Genomic DNA, 25,614 nt, shown 5'->3' with positions numbered 1-25,614 from the left:
GGTGCCAGAACCTAGTTTAGATGAAGTGGAACTAGCCATTGGGAAGTTGAAAAGTTATAAATCTCCAGGAATTGATCAGATTCCAGCCGAATTAATTAAAGCAGGTGGCAAAGGGTTGCATATGAGGATCCATAAGCTTATTCAGTTAATTTGGGATAAGGAAGAGATGCCACAACAATGGAAGGAATCCATAATTATTCCTATTCATAAGAAGGGGGACAAGACTGAGTGTGGTAATTACCGAGGAATTTCGCTGCTATCAACCTCATATAAAATTCTATCCAACATTCTTTTGGTAAGATAAACTCCATATGCGAATGAAATTATTGGGGATCATCAGTGTGGGTTCAGACGGAACAGATCAACGATTGATCAGATCTTTTGCATTCGTCAGATACTAGAGAAAAAATGGGAGTTCGGTGGTACCTTACATCAATTATTTATAGATTTAAAAAAAGCCTATGACTCTGTGAAGAGAGAAGTATTATATAATATTCTTATTGAATTTGGTATACCAAAGAAGCTAGTGAATCTAATAAAAATGTGCTTAAATGAAACCTGTAGCAAAATTCAAGTAGGTAAATATGTATCAGAGACATTCTTCATCAAGAACGGTCTAAAACAAGGAGATGCTTTGTCTCCCTTGCTCTTTAACGTTGCGTTAGAATATGCCATCGGGAAAGTCCAAGATAGGCAGGAGGGTTTGCAATTGAACGGGACACATCAGCTATTGGCATATGCTGATGATGTTAATTTATTGATGGACGATATGAATACAATAAAGAGTAACGCAGAAGTTTTACTAGAGGCTAGTAGACAGGTGGGGCTAGAAGTAAATTCAGAAAAAACTAAGTACATGTTAGTATCTCGTCATCAAAAGACAGGCGGGCAAAATTATCTCAGGGTAACTAATAAGTCCTTTGAAAGCGTTACAAAGTTCAAATATCTGGGAACAACAATAACAAATCAAAATGACACTCATGAGGAAGTTAGGAGGAGATTAAATTCTGGAAATGCTTGCTACTTCTCAGTTCAAAATATTTGGTCTTCCCGTCTGATTTCTAAGAACCTGAAAAGTAAAGTATACAAAACAATAATCTTACCTGTTGTTTTGTATGGGTGTGAAACATGGTCACTCACTCAGAGGCAGGAACACAGATTGCAGGTGTTTGAGAACAGGGTGTTAAGGAGGATATTTGGGCCTAAGAGGGAAGACAATGGGGCGTGGAGAAAACTGCATAATGATGAGCTTAAATATCTGTACTCCTCCCCCAGTATTGTCAGGGTGATTAAGTCGAGAAGAATGAGATGGGCTGGAAATGTAGCGCGCATGGATGGGACAAGAGGAGTGCAACGGGTGTTGGTTGGGAAACCTGAAGGGAAGAGACCACTGGGGAGACCTAGACGTAGATGGGAGGATAATCTCAGGCGGGATCTATGGGAGATAGAAGTTGAAGGAAACTGGATTTTGTTGGCCCAGGACAGGGTCCGGTGGAGGGCTTTGGTTAATTCGGTGATGAACCTTCGGGTTCGGTAAGCCATCTAGTTAGTTAGTTAGTTAGTTAGAATGGACTGTTTGTGCCCCAGTATCGGTTTTTTTTGTGTTCATGTATTCACTAATACAAAGCCAAACCTCATCTGAAATAAGTGTCAATTGAAGATAAAGTTGGCCATCATGAACTAAATGAATATATCCGTTACAGGCATTAAGGCTGCCTACTGAATCATGTGGTTGCGAAGAGTTCACAATTGTAGCATTGTGAGCCTGCTGTTTCAATAATTTTATATAAATTCTCACTACAATCCCATTTGATACCACTGTTTCTTGTGAAAAGTGCTTTAGAAGATTGTTAAAGCCAATGCTGTCATACTTCTCTTCTGTTAATACTCAAAGATTATGAAGATGGCTGCCTCCTGGGTTGTAGTGTTGTGTAGTCTGGCAGAAGTTCACCAATGTTTCAGAAGTCCTTGCTGCCTCCATTATAAGGGTGATGACAGAGGCAGCAAGGACCTCTGAAATGTTGGTAAAATTCTACCAGACTACACAGTGCTAGAACCCAAAAGATAACCATCTTCATACTTATTGCTGTGAAAACCAAAAAGCCAGTTATTCTTACATTATTGACAAGATGAGGAACTAGTGCGACAGGAAACTATGTATTAAATTTTCCCTGACATGCTTTATATAAGATTAACACAAAAAGACTCAATGTTGTAGTGCATGTCCAACACAAAGGGAACCATATACAACACTGGGTTATGTACAACCATCACAAAGAAGCATATCATTTACTCTCATCAAAAATGCTGACTTACCACAAATCACAGCAACCAATGAAATAAAAGTGCACAGCAGAAAGGCCACATTGCAGTATAACCCCAAACTAACCAGTGCAAATAGATTAACCAATGTCAGTGTAAATGTTGCAAACTCATGCAGTACCAAATATTACACAAGACTGTTCATACATCATGGATGCAGACATGAATCTTAAGGAAGAATTTTATGCTTTTAATTTATTTCCATATTCCATCTGCTTAAATTTAAATGTCATGGCATGTCCCAATTTCTTACACAAATATATTACATGGCACATTTCAAGTACCAGTTCAATGTCTGAGGCAGACATTAGAGTGTCAATGATGTACTGTGATACCGGTATACCAACATGAGTGATGAACATATAAACTGGGATTGTTCAACTTTTCTCAGCTAGCTTTGGGTTTAATTTAGCAACTAGAAAATCAGCAAATGGATCCCAATGGATGTCACAGAATTTTTAGTAATTCAATTCACATCAGTTTTTAATTTATTGCCTCAGCAATGGGGCAATCACCTGTCTAAGAAGACTTGCCAAACATCTTAAGCTGCTTGCATGAATGGAGTTTATGCCTGTGGTATAGTCCCTGTAAGTCATGCAATATTTTCAATGCTAAGGTTCACTGCAGTTGTGATAAGAATTTCTCTGTACCTTTTCCAGTTCCCTGCTTTGTAAGAGTGAGGAGAGACAGAAGTAGGCTGCGATAATCTCTTTTATAGTCAAATTTGCTTCCCCAGTCATTCATCACCTGGTCTCTGTCTAGTTTAAGTAATACACTTTCATGAGGAACCATTCTCTGCTCTCAAGGAGTTGGGTAGAGAAAAAGTTAAATTTTGTCTTTAGAGAATGTTTGTCTCTTTTTGCTTAATTTAATGTTGTTCAGGACTTGGTTCTATTGTTGGTTTAAATCTCTGCCTCAGGAGGATGAGGGCCTGCTAAGCTAAGACACAAAGAAAGATCAAACAGAAACAAAGAGTGAACCATGAGTGAGTCACAATTAGGTTTCCAAAGAGTGTTCCTGACTATGTGCACTGGAAATATGACTGAGATTCGTGTACTGTTTTTATTATTATTATTATCATCATCATCATCATCAAGTGGAAATTATTTGTTGTATTATTTGTTTACTGTAAAATACACCTAGGCCAAGAGTCTAATACCTCATACCTTAACCCAATGTTAGGTCCAAATTATCCCAAAAGACTCGGTCTAAAGCAGGGGTTCAAGAAATCTCAAGACGTGGTACTGCACTCACCCATTCCTAATTGACTTTCGGGCTACTCTGGTATAAATTACAACAATTCATTAAAAATGCCACAAACTACCATTGCAAACAGGTTAAAATTTTATTAAATTATTTTCTCAACCAAACATTGCAGCTGTCACTAACATTCTTTCTTCACACTCAGAAGGTCTTGGACTCAAATCTCATCCCAGAGATTGGCTATCTTAATAAAAATTGTTCATGCTGGTTGCTGGGATAATACCTTAAATTAGTTCATAAGCACTTCCTTCCACATCCTTTTTAATTCATAACTCATTAACCAACAAGTCTATATAGTCCAAACTATGATCAGTTTTGTTAACATTTTTTGTATGGGTATAAAGAATTTAAAAACCAGAACTATGAAAATGCCAGCAGAAATTTAAATACAGGGTTTAATACTTCAGCACACAGCCAGCTGGATTGTGTGAAAGCAGGAACACACAATTAATAAAGGTTAAATAAAGCACAAATATATACATACAATAACAAATTCTAATTTAGGTGGCAATTATTTCATAACATACAGATAAAATACTACAGAACTATACAAAGGTTACGTAAAAGACGTTGGTGGGCCACATGTGTAAACCCCATGTCTAATGGAATAATTGTTTCATAATTAATTATAAATCGAAGGAGGTTTGAGTGCCTCATTGTAAATGCTAAGAATAATATCATCTTCAGTCACATGAAAGTGGTCACATGGGAATAAGTGTGGTGAGAAAAAAGGGTGAAAATATACACATGCAACAAACACATACATACCTAAAGCAAGCAAAAATACCAGTTACACAATAAATAATACTTACAGAACCAAATGCCCCTGCACCAAGTTTCCTTCCTCCATTACTGGCTAGTGATAACTCATTAAAATAGTTTGTAAAACATTCTAGCTCAAAGTATTGCACATGTGGTAATAATGTATCCTGATGTAGACAGGTGTTCCTACAAGAACACAAATGCATGAACATCAATTATGGAAATGTTCTAGCATTCTTGATCTTCTGGAATGAGGTTTATGACACATATAGTCAAACAAAATAACACTTTCATTCCATTATGTGATCACTGAAACCACAGATTGTTGACATTTTTACATGTTTAGCCTCCTTTCCTTCCTCAAGGGAAAAGTAAGCTTATGAGATTGTCACGTCTGCATGTGTGTCAGTATGTTCCCCTGTTTCCCAACTTTTAAATCAATTTCCCAATTCTTATGAACCTTGGAATGAACACTGGAGGCCACTACTTTTAAATTTCCTACGTCCGTAATAACATGGCAGACTTGTGAGACAATACTTGGGTTGGATAGTAATAAACCAAAACTTATTCATGAAAGAATTAAGAGTAGAGTAAAGAGCAATGGAAATGTGCTATTTCCCTCCATTATTACTGCCCATAAGACTACTGTACAGCCTATTTGTTTTCTTGATTATCTGGATGCTCAATGTTATTGAACTACAAAAAGAAGAATGACTGACTGGAACGCTTTATTCATAATCATATCCAACAATGAATACCCTGATATGCTACTACCTTATGGTGAGAACCAAAATGCTAGCAAAGTGCAATGCATTTTCCAGCAATAATTCAATTCAATTCAATTCTTTATTATTAGTGTGCTGAGGCTTCCTAGTGTGACTACATTTTCTTGAGTTGAAAGAACTGCAATACACTGGGATGATTAACATAGAAAATGGCAGAAAAGTAGCTCAAGTTACAAGTGCCGTCAAAGAAAATGTGTTGGACACAGTTCCTCAAAACCTTCACGAGCACCACATTAACCACTCAACAGGTGGATATCAGTCAGTTCTCTGTCATTAAAATTTTTAAGAACAAGTTTCACCCTTACCAACTTCAGATGTATCAAGAACTGTATGGGTCACTCTTCAGAAATTGAATAGTATACTTCCAGTGGTTACTGAGTTAACTGTCTGCAAATACTGTGTTCCTTTCACTACTACTTTTTTGCAGATTAGTGATTTCATAACAGTGGCACTGTTAACTGACATAACCTGCAGTACTCAGGTTTTGATTACCCCAGTGGGTATAAAAGACAGTATTTCAGATAAACCAGGGTGTTAATGTGTGGTGTAGGATCTTGGGAGATCATGTGATTTGACCACACTTCTTAGAGGGTATCAATATTGAAATTGGAATCTACAGTTTCTCCAGAAAGACCTTCCTCTGTTCTTAGAAACAATACCACTGTGAACAAGGTTTCATATGTGGTGTGAATATAACACGGTTATACCGCATTGGCTAGTCAATGTTCAAAATCATCCAAATGAAACATATCTGATATGAATGGGTAGGGGCAGACCCATACACTGGCCTGCAAGACAACCTGATCTTACTCCTCTTGACTCCTTTTTGTGTCTATTTAAATAATAAAGTTTATGATGAGCAGCAGAGAATCCCAGCCATCTCAGACACCTTATCCCAAAAAATCATGCCCTGGACGTTGAGACTCCTTTGATGACAGTCTGCTGGCATGTTTAACCCAAGATCATCAGTTTGAATACCCACTGCGGCATTAAATAAAGAATGATATTTTCAAGTAAGAGTGTAACAGTTACTGTGCAGAACTGTATAACATAAAGATAACACAAAATGGAAATGCTCATATGTGTCCTCCTCACTAAATATAATTAGGCAAAATTGAACAGAATGAAACAGATAATGCACATATGTCAGCAGTCTTATATGATGCATTCAATGCTGGTCAGAAAACTTGACAAAAAAGGCATTTGGAAAACCTTGGCACAGATCTGATTATAATATTAACATGGCTATTAAAGAGACAGAGAAGGAGGGTGTTGACTCTCCATTCCAAGAAAATGGGTAATAGCCTACAAAGTCATGATAAAAAGTAGTCCATTACAATATTTCATCAACATTAAAAAAATTAATAATGATTCTGATTGGTCAATATTAAGAAAACATCATCCAGTTAATCTGGTAATCATGCCTTGCTGACTGTCATGTCTTACTTCATTCTCTTACCTTGATGATCTTTCCAACAGGTCCACAGGTAAAGTCTCCTGTTCTAATTGTTCATCAGATTCTGGTATTTTGAAACGTCTTGTTATAGCAACACTATTCCCTTCGACATAAGGAACCACAGACCCTTCCTGCATCACTTCACCTAATGTCTGCATATGTTGTCCATCAAGTGATGGTAAGCTGTTGTCAGGTATAGTCATCTCATCAAATGCTCTGTTGATTTCAAATGTGTTATATTGACAACAATGGTTTCTGAGCTCTAAAGATCCTGGTGGCAGCTTGGAAAGCTTTTTCTCCATACTTTCTTCAGAGACATCAATTAGTGCAGCTGGGCCTGTAGTAGGACGCTCAAGAGGTGGTACTGTAAAACATAAGATTCACACCTAAAATCAAGAAATCTGCTCACACAACTTTTGTGGCAAACCTTGATGATACAACCACATTTAGAACTCCATCAATGGTATCTCTACTTTGACGAAGCCTTTGTGCCGCTAAGGGAGCTTGTGTGCACCAATGACCTGAAGAGCTATGACAGACTAACTAACTAACTAACTAACTAGATGGCTTACTGAACCCGAAGGTTCATCACCGAATTAGCCAAAGCCCTCCACCGGACCCTGTCCTGGGCCAACGAAATCCAGTCTCCTTCAATTTCTATCTCCCATAGATCCCGCCTGAGATTATCCTCCCATCTACGTCTAGGTCTCCCCAGTGATCTCTTCCCCTTAGGCTTCCCAACCAATACCTGGTGCACACTTCTTGTCCCATCCATGCGCACTACATGCCCCGCCCATCTCATTCTTCTCAACTTAATCACCGTGACAATACTGGGGGAACAGTACAGATTTTTAAGCTCATCATTATGCAGTTTTCTCCATGCCCCATCGTCTTCTCTCTTAGGCCCAAATATCCTCCTCAACACCATATTCTCAAACACCTGCAATCTGTGTTCCTCCCATACAAAACAACAGGCAAAATTATTGTTTTGTATACAGTCAAACCTCGGTTCACGAACACCTCGGATCACGAACAATTCAGTTTACAAACAAATTTTCCGAACACAAAGCGTCTCGGATGACGTACTGTGTCTCGAGTTACGAACACGCAAGCCGTCAACATCGTGGAGCTATAAGCTGGGAATATCAGCGTCGGCAGTATTCGTAGAAGAATGATCCAGCATGGGCCAAAGAAAGACAATGATAGCAGCAAAGTGAAAAAAAAATACCAATATCATGATAGATGTTAAGAAAGAAATCATAGTCAAACATGAAAATGGTGTTCGTGTAGCAGTAGCAAGCTGCAGCATAAACATTTTCAATGATAATGCCATGTGTCACTTTAGAAACATTTTAAAACGTAGACAAAAACAAATCACACTGGACAACTTTTTAGTGAGACAGAGGCCCAGTGAGTCTGATGCAGAGTTGAGTGGTGCCAAGGGACAGAAAAAAGAAAAAGAATCCCCTTCCAAACAATAACATTTCACTTCCTCACCACCTTCCACTTACGCCCTCAACTCTCCTCCATACAGGTACGGTAAAACTAAATTAAGTTTTCGTCTATATTTGATCTGCTTAGTGTTGTGTTTATCTTTTTTGTGATAGATTTAATGGTTTCCATTGATTTTGTGTTAAGAACTTGTGCACAAGTACTGTTGTAAAATTTTAAATAAGCAATCATCTGGGGTCCATGAACGGAATAATCCATTTTACATCAATTCCTATGGGGATAATAGTTTTGGTTTACGAACGACCTTCAGGAACGAATTAAGTTCATGAACCGAGGTTTGACTGCACTTTAATTTTCAGGTTCTTAGAAATCAGACGGGAAGCCAAAATATTTTGAATTGAGAAGTAGCAAGCATTTCCAGAATTTAATCTCCTCCTAACTTCCTCATGAGTATCATTTTGATTTGCTATTGTTGTTCGCAGATATTTGAACTTTGTAACCCTTTCAAAGGAGAAGAGCTATGACAGTGGTATTTTAACTACTGACAGAGTCTCCCAAACCCCAAACTGGACAGTGGGTAGGTGTCTGACTAAATGAGATACCCTGGTCCTCCAGGTTGGGGGTTTTGCATAAGGTTGGTACCCTTACCATATAGAACAAAATCCACTTGTAAGCTTCAAAAGATAATTCCATTGGATGAAAATAATGGAATATGACCTGGAAATAAAAAAGACAAGCATTCTGGAATTTAGATAAATTGAATTTGGCCACATGGAATGTTTGAGGTTTATCTACATAAGAAATGGAATTGTTGAAAAATCTTTAAAAAAAAGTCTATAGGTATAGCAATTATTACAGAGACAAAATGAAACTTGAAAGGTACAAAGGACATTGGAGATTATGTGATGATTTACAGTGGAGTTTCCCAACATAAAAGAGCAACTTATGGAGTGGCTATTATGCTCAAAAAACACTGGAAAAATATACTAAAGATTTATACGTATGTCAATGAGAGAATTATTAGTGTGAGGCTGAGAATAAGCAAAGGCTACTTCACCATATATATGCGCCAGAAGAGGGCATGAAGGATGAGACAACATTTTTATGAAGAATTATAAAACCGACATTAACAACTGTAACAAAAACGATTATATGATATTAGCTGGAGGTCTAATGCCAGAGTAGGCAATCAACCCAATCCCATTGTTATTGGAACATTTGGTGAAACTTGTCTAAATGGAAATGGGAAGGAACTGAAAGATTTTACATCTTTCACTGATATAAAAATAATAAATACTTTCTATAGAAAAAAAGACATACATAAATATACCTGGAGTGCTAGAGGATCAAGATCTGTAATTGACTATATCATTGTAAATCGTAAATTGTTACAGCAAGTTATTGATACCCATGTTTTTAGAGGATATGATATATACTCCGACCATTTTTTGGTTGTGTATAAGATTAATATATGGACAAGATAGAGAAAATCAAAACTAAAAAACACCAACAAAGAAATAAATCTTCATACTCACCGCTGTGAAAACCTCAAATCTTACATTTAAAATATATCTTTTACAAGAAGCTAGTATTAAGAATCTTTATCAACAAAGAACAGACCAGTTAATTAAAGAGTCAACAACTAAAACACTACAGATGAGGAATTGGAAAATATAAAAAACATTGTCCATAAGGTAGCATCAGAAGCCTTAGGAATGAAGAACAAAACATCAACACCAAAAAGCTTAAAAATCTGGAATAATGATATAGAAAGAGCCATCAAAGATAAACAGACAGCATATCTGAATTATCTACAAAAAAAGACAGATGAGACTAGATAAATCTGTAAGAGCAATAGAAATAATGCAAAAAATATTATTCATAGGGCTCACCAAGAATCTTGGGATCGATTCATTAGTAACATAGAATATGATCAACATGGTAGGCAGACTTTAGCATATATATTCCTGTGAAAACTAAATAATGAAGAAAGAGACAATGCAAATATCAATGTAATACATAAATAACAATGCCCCTCTAATGGCAAATATTGGCGAAGGAAATGAGGATACTGATCACATCAAAATGGAAGAAATAAAAGAAGTTTTTTGGTGTTTATAATATTATAAACATCAAAATTGATGACATAATCACTTTAAAACAAGTGGCTGAAAAGCACAGAGGATTAAACTTAGAAATACGTATTTATGAAAAAGCATTTGATCGAGTTGATAGAGAAAAATAATGGCAAAAAATGAGAGAGAGTGGATTTCCCATATAACTGAACGAAGCCAGCCAAAGCCTTTACCAAGGAACAAAAACATTAATAGACAAAAGAAACATTCAATATGATGAAGTCTTTACTAACCAAGGTGTAAGACAAGGATGGGGATTATCACCAACCCCGTTCGCATTTATATTGACGATATTATTCGAATATGGAAAAAATCAGCTAATCCAGGCATAATACTTAATGAAAATATTTCAATAAATACCATGCTTTTAGCAGATGACCAAATAATTTTATAATAAAATGAAAATGAACTCCAAAAATCTACTTTCCAGCTTAATCAAATTTGCAAAGACTATAATATAAAAATTTCAATAGCTAAAACAAGAACTATGGAATTAAAGGCAAACTTCCAGTTAGAACAAAAATTGTTATAGATAATATGATCATAGAACAGGTATCCCATTTCTCCTACCTTGGTTGTGATATCACCTTTGGTTATGACAATGATTTACATAGAAAATTAAATAGATTCTGACACATCTGTGGAACTTTTAAAAAGACCCTAAAAGGAAAAACACGGAAGGACACATAACTTAGGTTTTATAAAGTGATGGCGATTCCCACACTGCTCTATGGATCAGAAACATGGGCATTAGGCAAAAGAGATATGAGCAGAATCCAAACAGCAGAAATGCAATACTTCAGATCAACTAAAGGATGTACTAGATTAGATACAACAAGAAATGAAGACATTAGGAAAGAACTTAATATGTTTAATGCAATCGACAAAATTGGAGAATATAGAAGAAAATGGAAAGAACATGTTGAACGAATGCCCGAAGGAAGACTTCCTAAAGCTGTGTTCAGTTACAAACCTAGTGGAAAAACAGATTGAGGTCAACCACAAAGAAGATGAAAAGATCAACCTGAAGCTGGAACAGGCAATAGTGCCTAATCCCTGACGATGATAATGTTGATGTTTAGAACTTATGACCATATAGTTCCTGTTAATTAATAAAGAAGTCAATAAAAATTCTAGAGGGAGCTGATGGAAAATAGCTGATTACTAAACAATTCTTGGTAAGTGGATAACTGCCACCACACTCCATGCATGATACTGGTATGAATAATTTTGGCACAGTTGCTCCATGCATATACTTTTTTAAAAAACAGTCATGGGTTTGAATCCTCATAAGGATGGTTTCTGTAACTAAGTTTGACAGAATATTACCCAGACCAAAGTTGTTTGTTTCACCAAGGAAATTACAGGAACATGGCCCAACCACAAAAATCTCTGTCCTGGATTTGAGTCCCAGTAAAGATGTTTATGTAACTTGGAAACTAGGCATGACAGAATGACAGAGCCAAGACCACGCTTGTTCATTTTAGAAGAGACATTTCAAAAATAGTCACAAGAAAATGGTTGGGTTTGAGTCGAGGTGAAGATGTCACATGTTTTGATATGAAGATTTTAGGAACAAAAATCACAACACTAAAAATCTGCCCCACATTTGGGTAGTGATAAAGATGTTTTCTGTACCTTGGAAACTAATAATGGTAGAACACAGACAGGATCAGCAATGTTTTAACAAAGATATTATCAAAACAAATAACAGAAACCTCCCACCAAAACTGTCATGAGTTCTAGCCAAGGTGTTTTTTTCTGCAATGTGTTGTTGTACACACATTCTGTTCAGCACCCTACACATATTCCTAAGAAACTCTGCATCATCACATCATCACAAAAACAAGCCCCTCTAAAAATCTTTTGCAATTGAAAATTTAATATCAGGTACAGCACTTCTACATTATGACACAAGTTACAATCATTAAGGGAATGAGGTCAATTAATGCATGCCTTACAGATACTCAGTGTTGTCCAGTACAGCATGCAGAACAAAGAAACAGAAGCAGGCCATTAATGAACAAAATGTCACTGTCAAACATTAAATACATAAAAGATTCCTGGGTGACAAGCCGTGTCAGGTGGTTGAACAGTGAATAAATCATCTCTTGTAAGATTCGAGGTTTTCACAGTGGTGAGTCTGAAGATTAACAACCCAGAAGACAGAAATCTTCAAATCATCTCTTGTAAATGTTTTGAGAACAATCTCTGCTCTCATCCTCAAGGCTGCTGGGTAACACATCTGTTAGCAGAAGACATGGTTTATTGGCCGTTTGGCCACCTGATGCGGCTTGTAACCCGGGAATCTTTTATCAACTTCAGTTGCCGTGAAAGCTCCACTGTATGTATACATTATATAGATGTACATGTTTTCCTCAGTCAGCATAACAATGGAATCAGAACATCATTATTCACTTCTCTGTAGGAATAAAAAAAAATACAAAGGAAGAGTTGATCTAAAAACTGATATTAAATGATTTACCTGATAATGAAAATCAGGTGGTCATAAATAACAAGTCTGATAAAACATGAACTATAACCAGATCTCCAACATACACCCGTGTAATACTGGTGTAGATCATTTTAATTATGAGTCACAATGGATAGGAAACAAATTGGTTTTCCTGTCACCTCACAGCTGGAGGCCTTCCACTGGACAATTAACATCATTTAGTCAAGGTATTTTGTACTACTGCCCCAATATTGTCAGAGTGATTAAGTCAATAAGAATGAGATGGGCAGGAGATGTGGTACATATGGATGGGGCAAGAGGTGTATAACAAGTATTGGTTGGAGAGCCTGAAGGGAGGAGACATAGACGTAGATGGGAGGATAATATCAGGCAGGATCTATGGGAGACAGGAGTTGAAGGTGACTGGAATTTCCTGGCCCAGGACAGAGACCAGGTGAGGGCTTTGGTTAATTTGATGATAAACCTTCAGGTTGCCTAAGCCATCTAGTTCGATGGTTAGTTATTCAAAGTATTTATCATTGTGCCATACCTTTCAATAAGTCTGTAACATAATCTGCTGCTCTGAACAACTGTGCTTTGCCCAACAGCTGAACCAGGTATGCAAGATCTGGACGTATCCTCCCACTTGTTCCCCACTCTTCCAGAAATATCTCTGCACAAGGCCGTCTCTGTGTAACTCCAGCTTGCTCTATTAACCTAAAAAAAACATGTAAACAAAGAAAGCAGCAAACTTCAGTATGACATGGCAAACACTGCAACTCATAGTTTTTCTTTAACCTTCCACTACTTCTCTCTTAGGTCCAAATATTCTCCTGAGCACTCTCTTCTGAAAATAAATAATTTAAAACTGTTTCAAAATACTAGAGCACAATTGTAAAAAACAAAAATTAGATACATAATGAAATCAAGACATGTAAATTCTTGAACTGCTTACTGTTATTTTCTTGAAATATTGTTACCACTTAATTTAGTTTCCAAAACAGTAAATATGTTTGTACATGTAAATAAAGATTAATTTCATCAGTTGTTTTGAACAGTTGAGAACAGTGGTCTCTTACTTTGAGGGCAGGACAAAGTTTACAAGTGTTTCAAAATACAGTGCTCAGAAATGCATTTGGACATGACATGACAGATATTACAAACTAGTAATTTCTGTGGTTTGCACAAGGCAGCTAGTTTTGTTTCAATAATGACATCAAGGTTATAGTGGAATGAACTTGTATACAGGATCGATGGGAAAGTAATTCCTAAACAACTTGAAAGAAGGAACATCAGGGGTAGATGGAACTAGCTCAAGATCATAACCTATGTTGAGTATTCAATTCTTTTTCTTCCACCCAATCACTTGGTTACTTGGTTATGCAGTTATTCTACATTATACTTTAAAATATTTGTGTTCATCATTATTGAATCAGCATTCATACCAAGAATAGGATGCACGTAATCCTCTCATTTCAACAGTTAAATATTAAATTATTTTATTAAGATTTTAGTCAAACACAACAAAGTTGCCATGAAGATCAACTGTGGAAAATTAAGTCTAGTTAGGATCTACTGCTCTCACAGCACTCAAATTAGTGCATGAATAAACACTTCCTTAATTCTGATTCTGATTCTCTCTTGCAGACTACAAATAAATATATCCCTGTGCCTAACCACACTCTAAATGTATGCAAGTGATGCAGACCTTGACCTCAGCACTAGATGAAGGTGAGTAAGCAGTTTCATAATTCATTCCAAGTACAAAGCACTTATAAACGTAAATTCACTCTGAAGTTGTCCAGTTATGTAATTTCAATGGTATTACCCTCATCTATAGTCCTGCCTGGATTTGATTAACCCTGGCCATGTAAGCAAGCCACAGATTGTAAAGTGATCTGACCATCAGAAGGCAGTTGTTTGCTACCTGAAGTAACCAGAATACATACCACAGTAACCTATGAAACATTGTCACAGTGAAACAGAACTAACAATTAAAACACAGACTAATAAAAAATAGCCTAATTTAAGGTACCATCCCAGAATTTGCAAGAGGGGCTACAAAAAAAACATAAAATACATAAAGAGTTCTGATGGTGATAGGATTTGAAGTTTCATGGTGGTGAGTCTGAAGATGGCTGTCTTCTGGGTTGCTGCACTGTGTAGTCTGGTAGAAGTTCACTGAAACTTCTACCAGAAAACATGGTGATACAACCCAGAAGACAGCCAAATTCAGCTCAACTGTTATTTCACACAATGTCTTTCATTTCAGTCACTGGTTGTTAAAAGAAGGGGATTATTATATTTTTGTTAAATTCTTCTCACTCAGATTCCCTACACATTATATTTGATACTACAAGTAAATATTACTTGGCCCAGACTTCAGTAAGTACCCAGTGCTGGAGGCAAGCTCTAAGAGGTGCACAAGAGTAAACACTCCCCCCAACCTTTCTTTAACAAATAATCAAGACAATGTCCCAAATAACTGTCGAGCTTGTTACAGAAACCTACCAGGGTTGATGATCTCTGGGCCAAGGTATACAATTCAAACCCCACAAATATAAAGTAGGAATATTAACTACTTGCAATGTCAGGTTGCTATTAAGGACTAATAATAGAAGTAAAATCTAGACTCAGCGTGGGTTAAGATTACATTATTTTGAATGGTTTGGCTTATTCTCGCTTTCATATGGCTTCTTGACCCAACATAACTATACTTAACTATGTGACACCTCTGGCCAAACATCAACTTAATCAAACCTGATGTGCCTCTGAAATTGGGTATATTGGAAGAAACATCAATCAATCTCTATAAAACTTACATTTATAACAATGTGTGGGGTAAGTTATATGCAAATTCTGAAGATATAGCACAATTTATGTTGGCTTTTCTGCAAATACGTACACTGCATAGTTAGAAAACAATTTGTATCATACAAGATTTTTTTGTGACACATGCTTAATTTTGTTGAACATACTTTCAGTTCATGGAACTGTATGGCCTATGGATACTTACTTCATATGTTCCACCTTGTATTTTGGCACAAACGAATCGCCAAATTCATCCCTACTGCGTGGAGCAATGGCCATCAGCTGCTTCCATGCATTGCCAGTCTCTAGGATACGTACCAGACCAAAAACAGCTGATGGAGGAAGTTTCCTGAGTTCCGTGTTTACCTCCATGGTAATGCAACATAGTTTATACTAAATTTAAAAACAGACACACAATTATTTAATACACAACACATAACCACTTTTATTTATTACCAAATGAAACATAAACTCCGGAACTTTGCCACTATTTTTACATTCTGTATTAACATATGCTTAATACTGCCCGTGTTTCAAACACGTTTTCATTGCATATAATGCCACTGTAAAATTTAAGGTTAATTTTTTTTTACCAGTGATAAATTGTCACAACTAAACCAACACCACGGATACTATGTTCTATAATATTCCTACAGAATTCACAACACATTATCACAACTGAAGTATCGCAACAACTTAATTGACTTGCATAATCTGTGACTTCTACCACAGATTTTTACAAAATAAAATCAATGCTTAATCTTTCTAGACGCCTTCTTTTCGCTGATGATAAAATCTTTCTTGCCACTTCAAACTGACATTGACTCTATGCGAGGTTGGTGCACCACTGAGGTCACGAGTAATTTCCCTCTCAAGAAAAAACACTACTTTGATCTTCGATTAAGAACTTTTTCAGTCCTCTATCACGCACCGTCAGTTTTAAAGACTTAGGAATATTTGTCGACTCTAAACTCCTGTTTCACAGCCACATGGACCACATATTTTCGCGCCGTGTATTAACTATGCAGTAGACAGAGCAGCTGTTGAGTCATCGGTTAATACTCAGTAAAATCCAAAATAACTTTATGCTATTGGTCATTGTTGATGCCTTTAAAAGATAGAACATACTGTATTTTAATAAATTTGTATAAGTAACAAATATTTCTGTTGAAAATTAAGTACAATATGTTGTGAACAGGTGGACATGGATCATGATCTTCAAGTTAGTACAGTATTGACAGACGAAGAAATTGGCTGATGTATAATTCATCAATCCAAAGACGAAGGTGAATGACTAGAGCGTTGAATAACAAATGGGTTAATTTAATTTTAAGTAGGCGCCTGTTATTGTGCTCACGTTTCTAAATAATATTTGGAATATATTAAATGGCAATTCTAATAAGCGAAATTCGTTAAAATATTACATATCACATACAATAATGTGTTGAAAATAAATGAACACATTATTACATAATGTAACACTGCAATTACGTCACTTACTTTAGATTGTTTTGAATTATCTTATTTCATCGATTCTAAAACGCACTCTTTCCACATTTTAAATTTCTGATGTTGGGGTGCGTCTTAAGTTTGATGGCGTCTAACATGGATTGGGTGTTATCAATCCCGGTCCAAGTTCAGAATATTAAAATTGATTATTCCATCGACTTCTTGGTCTTCCTATATACCTCGTTCCTTTTGGTTTATTGGTGTATATCTAAGAATCGATATTGAACAATTATAATATTGTATGACTAAAGTGCAAGAATAATCTTCATGTCAACACCAGCCATAGAACAATAAACACAAATACAGCAAGAATGATGATTCCGTATTCATAAACAGAAGTTTAAATATTGATCATTCTTATTGTAATATACACATATTTCCTGAAATCTCACTACTAAACCAAGGGTACATCTTACAATTTATGGCATCTTAAAATCGTGGAAATACAATATTAGCACATAACCTACCAAGAACATTTTCAGTACTTCACAAGTCTTATTAACACATTCGGTTGGTCTTCTTAGAATGCTAATATCTTTGGAACTTCGATAATTGGATTTCATTCACCTTCGTCTTTGGATTGATGAATTATACATTAGCCAATTTCTTCGTCTGTCAATACTGTACTAACTTGAAGATCATGATCCATGTCCACCTGTTCACAACATATTGTACTTAATTTTCAACAGAAATATTTGTTACTTCTACAAATCTAGGATATTTATTCTTTCATGTTATTATTGGCTTCATCATTACTGTTCTTGTCATACTGCAAGCTAAGAGGACTGCACAAAAACTTCTAAACTTCTTGTGTTCCCTGTTGATACCAGCAACATGGTTGACAATGCCAAAGCCGATGCTCATTATCACTTTCTTCATTTTAATTTCTTTTTTCCTTCTTACAAATATTTTACATAAAAGACCATTATGGATGAAAGTCTAACTGCAATATTAAAATAAAACAAAATTATTAGAACTTGTTAAGTTAATCATAGGGGTAATTTTGTATTTATTTTTAAGATAATACTGAAATACCTCTTAGAATAAAAATTACTATTAATATATAATAGTACAACATAACAAAATAAAATAAACCTCATAATAATGTCAAACTTACCTTGTCTTTATACAGTGGACTGTAAAGAGTAATAACACAATTTAACAACAAACAGAAGTTGCAATATTCACAAAAGCACATAACTGAGTCAAAGAAAATTCACAATCATCAGTGTCCTATTACACAAACACACAGTATGCATTAATGCCACTCATCACCCTGATGATGGAGGCAGCAAGGACCTCTGAAATGTCAGTAAACTTCTACCAGACTACACAGCACAATCACCCAAATGACAGCCATCGAAATGCCACAAAGTCTCAAAGGAAACTGCCGCTAAAGAAAGAGAAATAAATTCCACATATTAGAGTCATAAAAGCGCTGCCCAGTCATAAACACCATTTTTAAATTAAATTTCTTCATGTCTTCTCATTGTCAGCAGCAGGCTTTGATGCGTCAAATGCTAGGAGGTCAACAGTGGTGAACACTATGAACTATCACCCCCACCTCCTCTTATTATAATCTAAATCCTAAGTAACAACAGTTCATGTTTCACACAAAAACTGTGTGTGACAAAACATCTATATGACAGAAACTTCACTAAACAATATTTTCTCATTCAAACTGAGAAGCAATGAGCGGTTTGAGTATTTTAGGATGATAAAGGTCATTTTAAATGGGAACAGGCAGAAGAATCAGGAAAATGCATTTCCACATTAAAGACAATTCTTAAAAATTTGCCAATTCTTGTAAGAAATGTAAAACAAATATATTTCTCTTAATAATATGAAAATATGAAGACGGTTGTCTTTTGAGCTGTAGTGCTATGACCCAGAAGGCAGCCATATTCACACTCACTGCCGTCAAAACCTCAAATCATATTACATGATGTTAAATGCACAAACAAAACAAAAAACGAGCACACTTAAAAGTACCCAGATCCTTGTCTAAGCTTTGACATTAACAATGGAAAAGAAACAGCAACAAACTAAACAAAATTTCCACGGAATAGAGGAGGAAACAAGTTATCGAAGGGGAGAATACTATGACGCTTTTTCAAGTAAAGAATGTCTTCTAACATATCCATTATTGGCAGGTGTATATATATATATATATATTTTTTTCAGTTTTACTTACTGCATTAAAGTGTACAGTACAAATTACTTGATTACAATATTTACAAACTCTTTCGCCTCATTGTACACAAGTTTCGAAACTTCAAACTTCCTTTTCAAACAGAAAACAGTGCAAGATGGAAAGACGTGAAGGAAGTAGTAACAAAAGAAAAGAACTGGACATAACAATATAATACATAACATTGAAGGCAGTCAGTATTTTCTTTATAGTTATTTACAAAGCACGGATTTTCTTTTCAATTTATATGTCTTGAGGCCACAAACTATAATGAAATAACATGAAATGGCTGAGATAAAAGAACGGTATAACATATATGAAAATAATGGAGTTTCTTAATTTTTGCAGGTGACACACTTGGAAAAACTGGTGCAGTGGTTCACAAATAACTGTGCATACATCGTCCTGTTTCTTTGTTACTATGTACTCCCTAGCTTAATAATTCTTTCAGAATGGCAGAAAATCAAATGAATGACCTACAAAACACTGGATGAGAGTTCAACAATAGGAATCCTTCCCATATTAAATAAATCTTTTTAAATATATCGTGAAAAGTGTACATAACTATTTACAATTACAGCAAGAAAACATTAAACCAAAACCTTGCCTTAGAAACGCTGATCGATTAAATTATTCTTCTGTAATAATATATATAACACAGCAAGATTTTTTGTTATACTTCAGCCAGACTAGTAGACATTAAAAATATCACGGTTTAAGGAATAAGAAAAGTGGAATGATATCGTCCTATAAGACAAGTGATGATGATGGGAAGTAGCAAAAGTAATAATTTGGTTATTTTTTGTAAGAATCCTTTCAGTTCATTCAAAATAGGGCTCTACAATTCTTTAAAATAACATGGAACCTTAGTCTATATAATTCTTTTTTTGTAAACAATGAACATGATGGCTGCATAAAATCTATATTCACCTTTCTGCTTGATGACAATAACTAATGATAATGATCAATGTTATATGATATTGTTATATATTAACTAAAAATATGGTAATGGTGCAGAACTTTGAAATCATGTTGAGCAAATTTCAAGTTCAAAATATGAATAAGTGAAAATTATGCACAGAAATTAATCACTAAATTTTACAGTTACTAATATGAAGTATATCTTCACCTCTTCTGTGTTTCTATGGCGCAACAGCCTGATGTTGAGCTTTGGCCTCCTCCCATGTGGGAGGTTTCTTAGCCTTTGAAGAGTGCATTTATGAGTAGTGAGTGACAAGCCCACTACCTCAGCACAATTTCTACTCAATCCTGATTTGTCTGCTAGAGCCATCTAGTAGTGAATCAGGAGAGACTTGGGTGAGAAATGGCTACTAAATTTTGCTTACAAAACATCTTGTTCATGCCCGTAAGGTTCTTTTACATGTAAGACTTGAGGTTCTTTTACATGCTGTAAATCTACGACATGGGATCGCCGGCTTTACTTTCCCTCCGAAGGAAGTTGTGCTACGAACTTTTACTTTTCCACCTCACCATACAAATTAAGAGCATTTTAAACTATATGTCATAAGTTCTTATAAATGATCATCTCCAATTGAATATATTGGAGGTTACCAGAATCCCATGATGAGGCACCAGTCCTAGCTGTGTTCACAGGGCCTGCTGCCTCCCTCAGTTTATTCTGCAGCCCAGTCACAAAGTCGCCATCTGGAAGATTGTACAGTCCTAGGGACTCTGCCTGATGCTGGGCCTTCTTCACGGTAAGCCAGCTAAGAGAAGCACATAACAGGCTCAGAGTTTTGCCTGTGCCTGTTGGCAACTCCAACATCCCATTCACTCTCTGAAATTGAACAACTGGTCTTTCTAATCAGCATCTTCTCAATTTGCTTTGCAGCATTCTAAGTGTAACAGCACTGATCATATAATTTAAAATTAAAATAAACAAAACTAAGGAATGATGATATTTTTACCATACTGTGGTCTTCTGGGATGTGACACCAGTCTTATACGTGGTTATCAACATTCCAGAGAACATACAACCACTACATTTGAGGTAGTGTACCTTCAAGACGGAGGCAGTATGTTTCTCTGAAACAATAGTAACCACCTATATATGTCTGCATTGTCAGGAGGAGAAGACCAGAACCCGATAGAACACAACTAACTAACTAACTAGATGGCTTACTGAACCTGAAGGTTCATCACCCTGTCCTGGGCCAACAAAATCCAATCTCCTTCAACTCCTATCTCTCATAGATCCCACCTGACATTATCCTCCCATCTACGTCTAGGTCTCCCCAGCAGTCCCCTTAGGCTTCCCAACCAATACCCGGTGCACACCTCTTGTCCCATTCATGAGCACTACATGCCCCGCCCATCTCATTCTTCTTGACATAATCACCCAGACAATACTGGGGGAGGAGTACAAATGTTTAAGTTCGTCATTATGTAGTTTTCTCGTGGTCCTCCAGCTTGGGGGTTAGGTGTATGGCTAACACATATTATCTAAGCCTCGGAAAGAACACAACATTAATGCATTTTCATAATGCTCAGTATAAATATTATCACGAGATCTCTCCATCTTGGTACATTGTAATTCCCTACAGCAATACCAACAAGGCAACTGTGACCTGTAAACAACCATTAAATACAGGATCACATGTGATATGAATACAACTTTTATTGAACTATCTTTGATGAAGATGAGAAATAACATTACAACTGCACAAAGAACAAAATTCTGGTTACAAAGTCTGAAGGGAAGAGATCCCTAAGAAAACCTAGACATAGGAGGATGATATTAAAATAGATGTTAAGTAAATATAGTGGGTGGGTGTAGGCTGGATTCATGTGGCTCAGAAAATAAACCAGTGGCACACTCTTACAAATACAATAATGAATCTTCAGGTTAAATATAAGGCTGGGAGGCTGACCAGCTAAGCAACTTAATCTTAGGAAAGACTCTGCTCTATGTAGTTAGAAATAATTGATAAATTATTTAAAACTGACCCACAAAATTTGTACAGTACTTGTTATATAAACATGTTATCATATTAGTAGGTCATAAAATTCTTTTACTGAAATATCTGCCAACAGCAAAGAGCTTATGACAAATACACACATTAAATAAGAACAAACTAAAACAATTAATCAATCTAAATATGTTCCCACAGAAAGAAATTGTGCACAAAAGAAAATCTGTCTAAAATGCCCAAAAATCTGCGTACAGCATTTGCAACAAATGGCATGCATACCTGCCTTGTAGACACACAAATAGCAAATGTCCATTTTAAAATGACAATTTTCTTTGTCCTTGAAAACATTAATAAGAAATAAAGCACTAAGTTGTCATCAAAGAATAAGTTGTTTAAAATGTAAACAAATCATAACTACATAAAATATAAGACTGAAAAAAGTTACCAAATTGTCTTTGTATACAGTCTACTTAAATGTAGTCGGTCAATGAAATTTTACTCCATGTGACAATGGCATACTCACACTCACCTTATTAAACCATTGTATAAAACAAGGGATCTAACAAACAGAAATTACATATAATGCAGTATATAAACCATAACACTCTTACTGACCAAGAATTACCTAATCAACATGACAAGGAAAATGCTATTTACTAACAAATACAACACCAAGTCAGTAAGCAAAATTTTAACCACCAAGATAGTAATTAAAATTGATAATGTTCATTTTATTTGTAAAATAAATTATCTTAGTTTTACAACTGTTAAGTTCCAAATGCATTATTTGGCACACTTTCATATCTAATCTTACAAGGATTATTAATTCAGAGCCATGAAATGCACTCAAAGAATACAAAGTCCTTTCAACATGTATAAACTTGTATAATAACCACATCTCATCTGCGGCTACAACAATAAACCTCTAGCTTATAAAAAATGCAGGACATTTCTTCACCAGTTGAGCAAATATCAGCTTCTCAAGAACCACTCTGCTCCACAGAGTTATTCCAAATTTAATTAAACTACTGTCACAACTTTCTCCTACCTGAATCACATTTTGTATGTGACTTTCAACTGTTTCCTTGAGGTAAACTAGATACTAAAATTAAAAAAGAAAAAAGTAAGAATATGTTTAATATAGGACCAAATGCTGTGTGACAAAATGATTCCTGTGTAATGATGATATACCTTCTTCAGACATTCAATGACTTTTTCCATGTATACTGATTGAACACTATAAGGTTCAAATGGGAAGTTAACAATAATTCCATTTATCATATGTTCAGGCATGGCTGGCACCTGTTAACAGAGACAGTGAAAATCAATCTCACTTTTAGCATTTTTGCATCACCATGGTCAACTACAGTTAACTGCTCTGACTGCATGCACTGATCTACTGTGATACTTCACATATCAGACTTTAGTTTTTCCTAGTCCAATCCTATAATTCTGTATTCAGTGATGGCAATGTAATATAACAGAATATAATTCACTAACATGTCATAGATTTTTCACAGTACAAGCCAAGGATACGAACATGTCATAATACAAATACAATAATTAGTATAGCTGTTACAGCTGTTTACATAAATAGTGTTCCAAGAGCTTGCCACTACGACTTTGAATTTCACATCTTCATAATAAAAACTATGAAAATGCCCATCTGACCACCCACAGTGAATTAGCTCTCAACCTTCTCCTGTACCTTAGTCCCCCTGCCACCCCAACTACTGTAACAGTGTTAACATAACCTAATGAAATGTAGTATCTCTATACATAATCTAATTTGGTTGGTACTGTTTTCTAATTTTTGCAGACATTGACAGACAAAGGAAAAACAAGACACAAACTTATGTTCTCTGTGTTTACATTACATAAGGTTCAATTTTTTCATTAAGTTAGGGTGGTTATCCAGTTTGGGTTAAAGTATGACAGTTACAGAGTGAGGCACTGACCACTTTCTCAGTGAATTTGGAGTTTAAGAGCTCTGTGACGTCTTGAATTCTTGTTGAAATTCAGATGATGAGATTAAACTGTCAGAAACCACAGATAATAAATATGGTAACATATAATGCAACCTAGCTTATGTAAAAATTTCTCAAAACGTCCTACAGAAATTTGTTTTGTTTAGAAATGGCCCAGTTCTGTGGTTTACTTTATATGAACATTTTTCATCAGTGTTAGGTTAGTTCAGGTTATGTACATGTTTCTGGATCACTTACTAAAATATCCGTTTTTTATATATAATTTGCACTACATATTATAATTTATATATATTATTCATATTTTATTATATGGATGTCACTATATTGGGTAATTAGGAAACCTAATACATAATATTTTCGTAGGAGCTGAAAACAGTTTTATCGGTTATTACCACGTTTACATTATACACACACACACTCCAGCATATTCAACTACACAAAATAAAAAAGAATAGTGGGTGTATAAAACTTGCATTCATTGGCAGGTTTGGAAGGGGGTTATGTCAGAATGGTATATGCTAGAACTAGCAAGGGCCCACCCAGCCTCCTCTACAATGGGTACCGGGGTCCTTTCCCGGGGGTAAAGCCGGCCGGGGCGTGATGCTGACCACTCACCCCCATCTAGTGCCGAGGTCAAGGAAGAGAGGAGCTATACCTCCTCTCACCCCAAACGCCTACATGGCGTATAGTGGGACAAACTTTACTTTTACTTTACTTACTAGCAACTACATAAACCTCTTAATCAGGATTGGTGCGCACATTGCCGTATAGTACAGCTGTAATAAACACACATTTAAAAGTAAGTAAGTTAATTTTCATTATTCTCGTTATCACTTGTGAGTGAGGATGAGGGCGGCCCTTCAACTTCGTTCTTTCGTAGAACAGATATATAGATATACCGATATATTCTACAAATGGAGAAAGTGTTGAAGAGCTGCTAAATGCTGCCAACGACGTGTTACCTTACTTTGTACACATATATTCCTAGAACTCAGTTGGTTCTGTATTTAATAAAAATACGAAATAAAAACTTCTTGTAAAATCCAAACTCTACGCACTTCCCGCACTTTTCTTGACAGTTGCATGCAAGGGACAGTGCTACCAGCCACAGGTGAAGCACCGAACAACGTGTACCACCAACACAAGAACAAAACGTTTAGAGTAACAAGTCTTCCAATTTGGTATCCTTGTTTTCCCCAGACTGATGGGTCACGAAGCAAAAATAAAAACACAGTTGACTGGAACAGCAATAGCACGGGTGTGGCTTACGGGAATTTCATCGTGAAGAGAAAAATCTTTTGCACTGTTACCATTTATTAAAGTCACATATGGAAATGCTGCATTAAAAGAACGGCTTCCCCCCCCCCCCCCAATATTTGTAATGTGCAACTCCTAGAAAACTTCTTGTAATTATGGATGACTGACTTTCCTTCTAACACTATGCAAGAGCATAAAAAAGTACAAAAACACCACCACCATTTAGGTGCTCAGGGTGAGAAACATGTGGTATAGCTGCACAGCTGACTCATCTGAAAGCTTAAACTAAAAATAA

At 35.9% G+C, this 25,614-nt stretch overlaps 2 protein-coding genes across 8 annotated transcripts in view; both read right to left on the bottom strand.

Annotated features, from left to right (window-relative positions):
• The window catches only part of LOC110831970 (interleukin-1 receptor-associated kinase 4), a 33,777-nt gene extending 17,380 nt beyond the window's left edge, over positions 1-16,397 (bottom strand). The window contains exons 1-5 of one of the 5 annotated variants that reach the window (XM_022068564.2): positions 16,035-16,397; positions 15,647-15,834; positions 13,181-13,347; positions 6,592-6,952; positions 4,398-4,533 (exon numbers count right to left, since the gene is read on the bottom strand). In XM_022068564.2, the coding sequence (XP_021924256.1) occupies positions 4,398-4,533; positions 6,592-6,952; positions 13,181-13,347; positions 15,647-15,813 (831 nt within the window). In that variant the 5' untranslated portion in view covers positions 15,814-15,834; positions 16,035-16,397. The other 4 variants (XM_022068572.2, XM_022068545.2, XM_087340706.1 and 1 more) reach the window with 4 other exon arrangements.
• A 712-nt stretch (positions 16,398-17,109) lies between these two features.
• On the bottom strand, positions 17,110-25,183 carry LOC110831993 (regulator of telomere elongation helicase 1 homolog). 3 transcript variants are annotated; one of them, XM_087340831.1, is made up of 4 exons: positions 24,822-25,023; positions 23,266-23,376; positions 20,714-20,939; positions 17,110-17,893 (listed from the first exon to the last, which is right to left on the bottom strand). In XM_087340831.1, exons 1-4 carry the CDS (start codon positions 24,879-24,881, stop codon positions 17,850-17,852), a joined length of 441 nt encoding a protein of 146 aa, XP_087196957.1. In that variant the 5' UTR covers positions 24,882-25,023; the 3' UTR covers positions 17,110-17,849. The 3 variants fall into 3 exon arrangements, with proteins under 3 accessions (XP_087196957.1, XP_087196989.1, XP_087196922.1); XM_087340863.1 differs by lacking the exons at positions 17,110-17,893; positions 24,822-25,023 and adding exons at positions 17,989-18,343; positions 25,030-25,183; XM_087340796.1 differs by lacking the exon at positions 17,110-17,893 and adding an exon at positions 17,989-18,343.
• Between the last annotated feature and the right edge of the window lie 431 nt (positions 25,184-25,614).

This window comes from Zootermopsis nevadensis, unplaced genomic scaffold, assembly GCF_977971745.1.
Source record: "Zootermopsis nevadensis isolate Lab colony 2312 unplaced genomic scaffold, Znev_1.0 Znev_ptg000001l, whole genome shotgun sequence".
NCBI lineage: Eukaryota > Metazoa > Arthropoda > Insecta > Blattodea > Termopsidae > Zootermopsis > Zootermopsis nevadensis.
The sequence above is the reverse complement of the archived record's forward strand: the minus strand, read 5'-3'. Positions and strand labels throughout refer to the sequence as shown.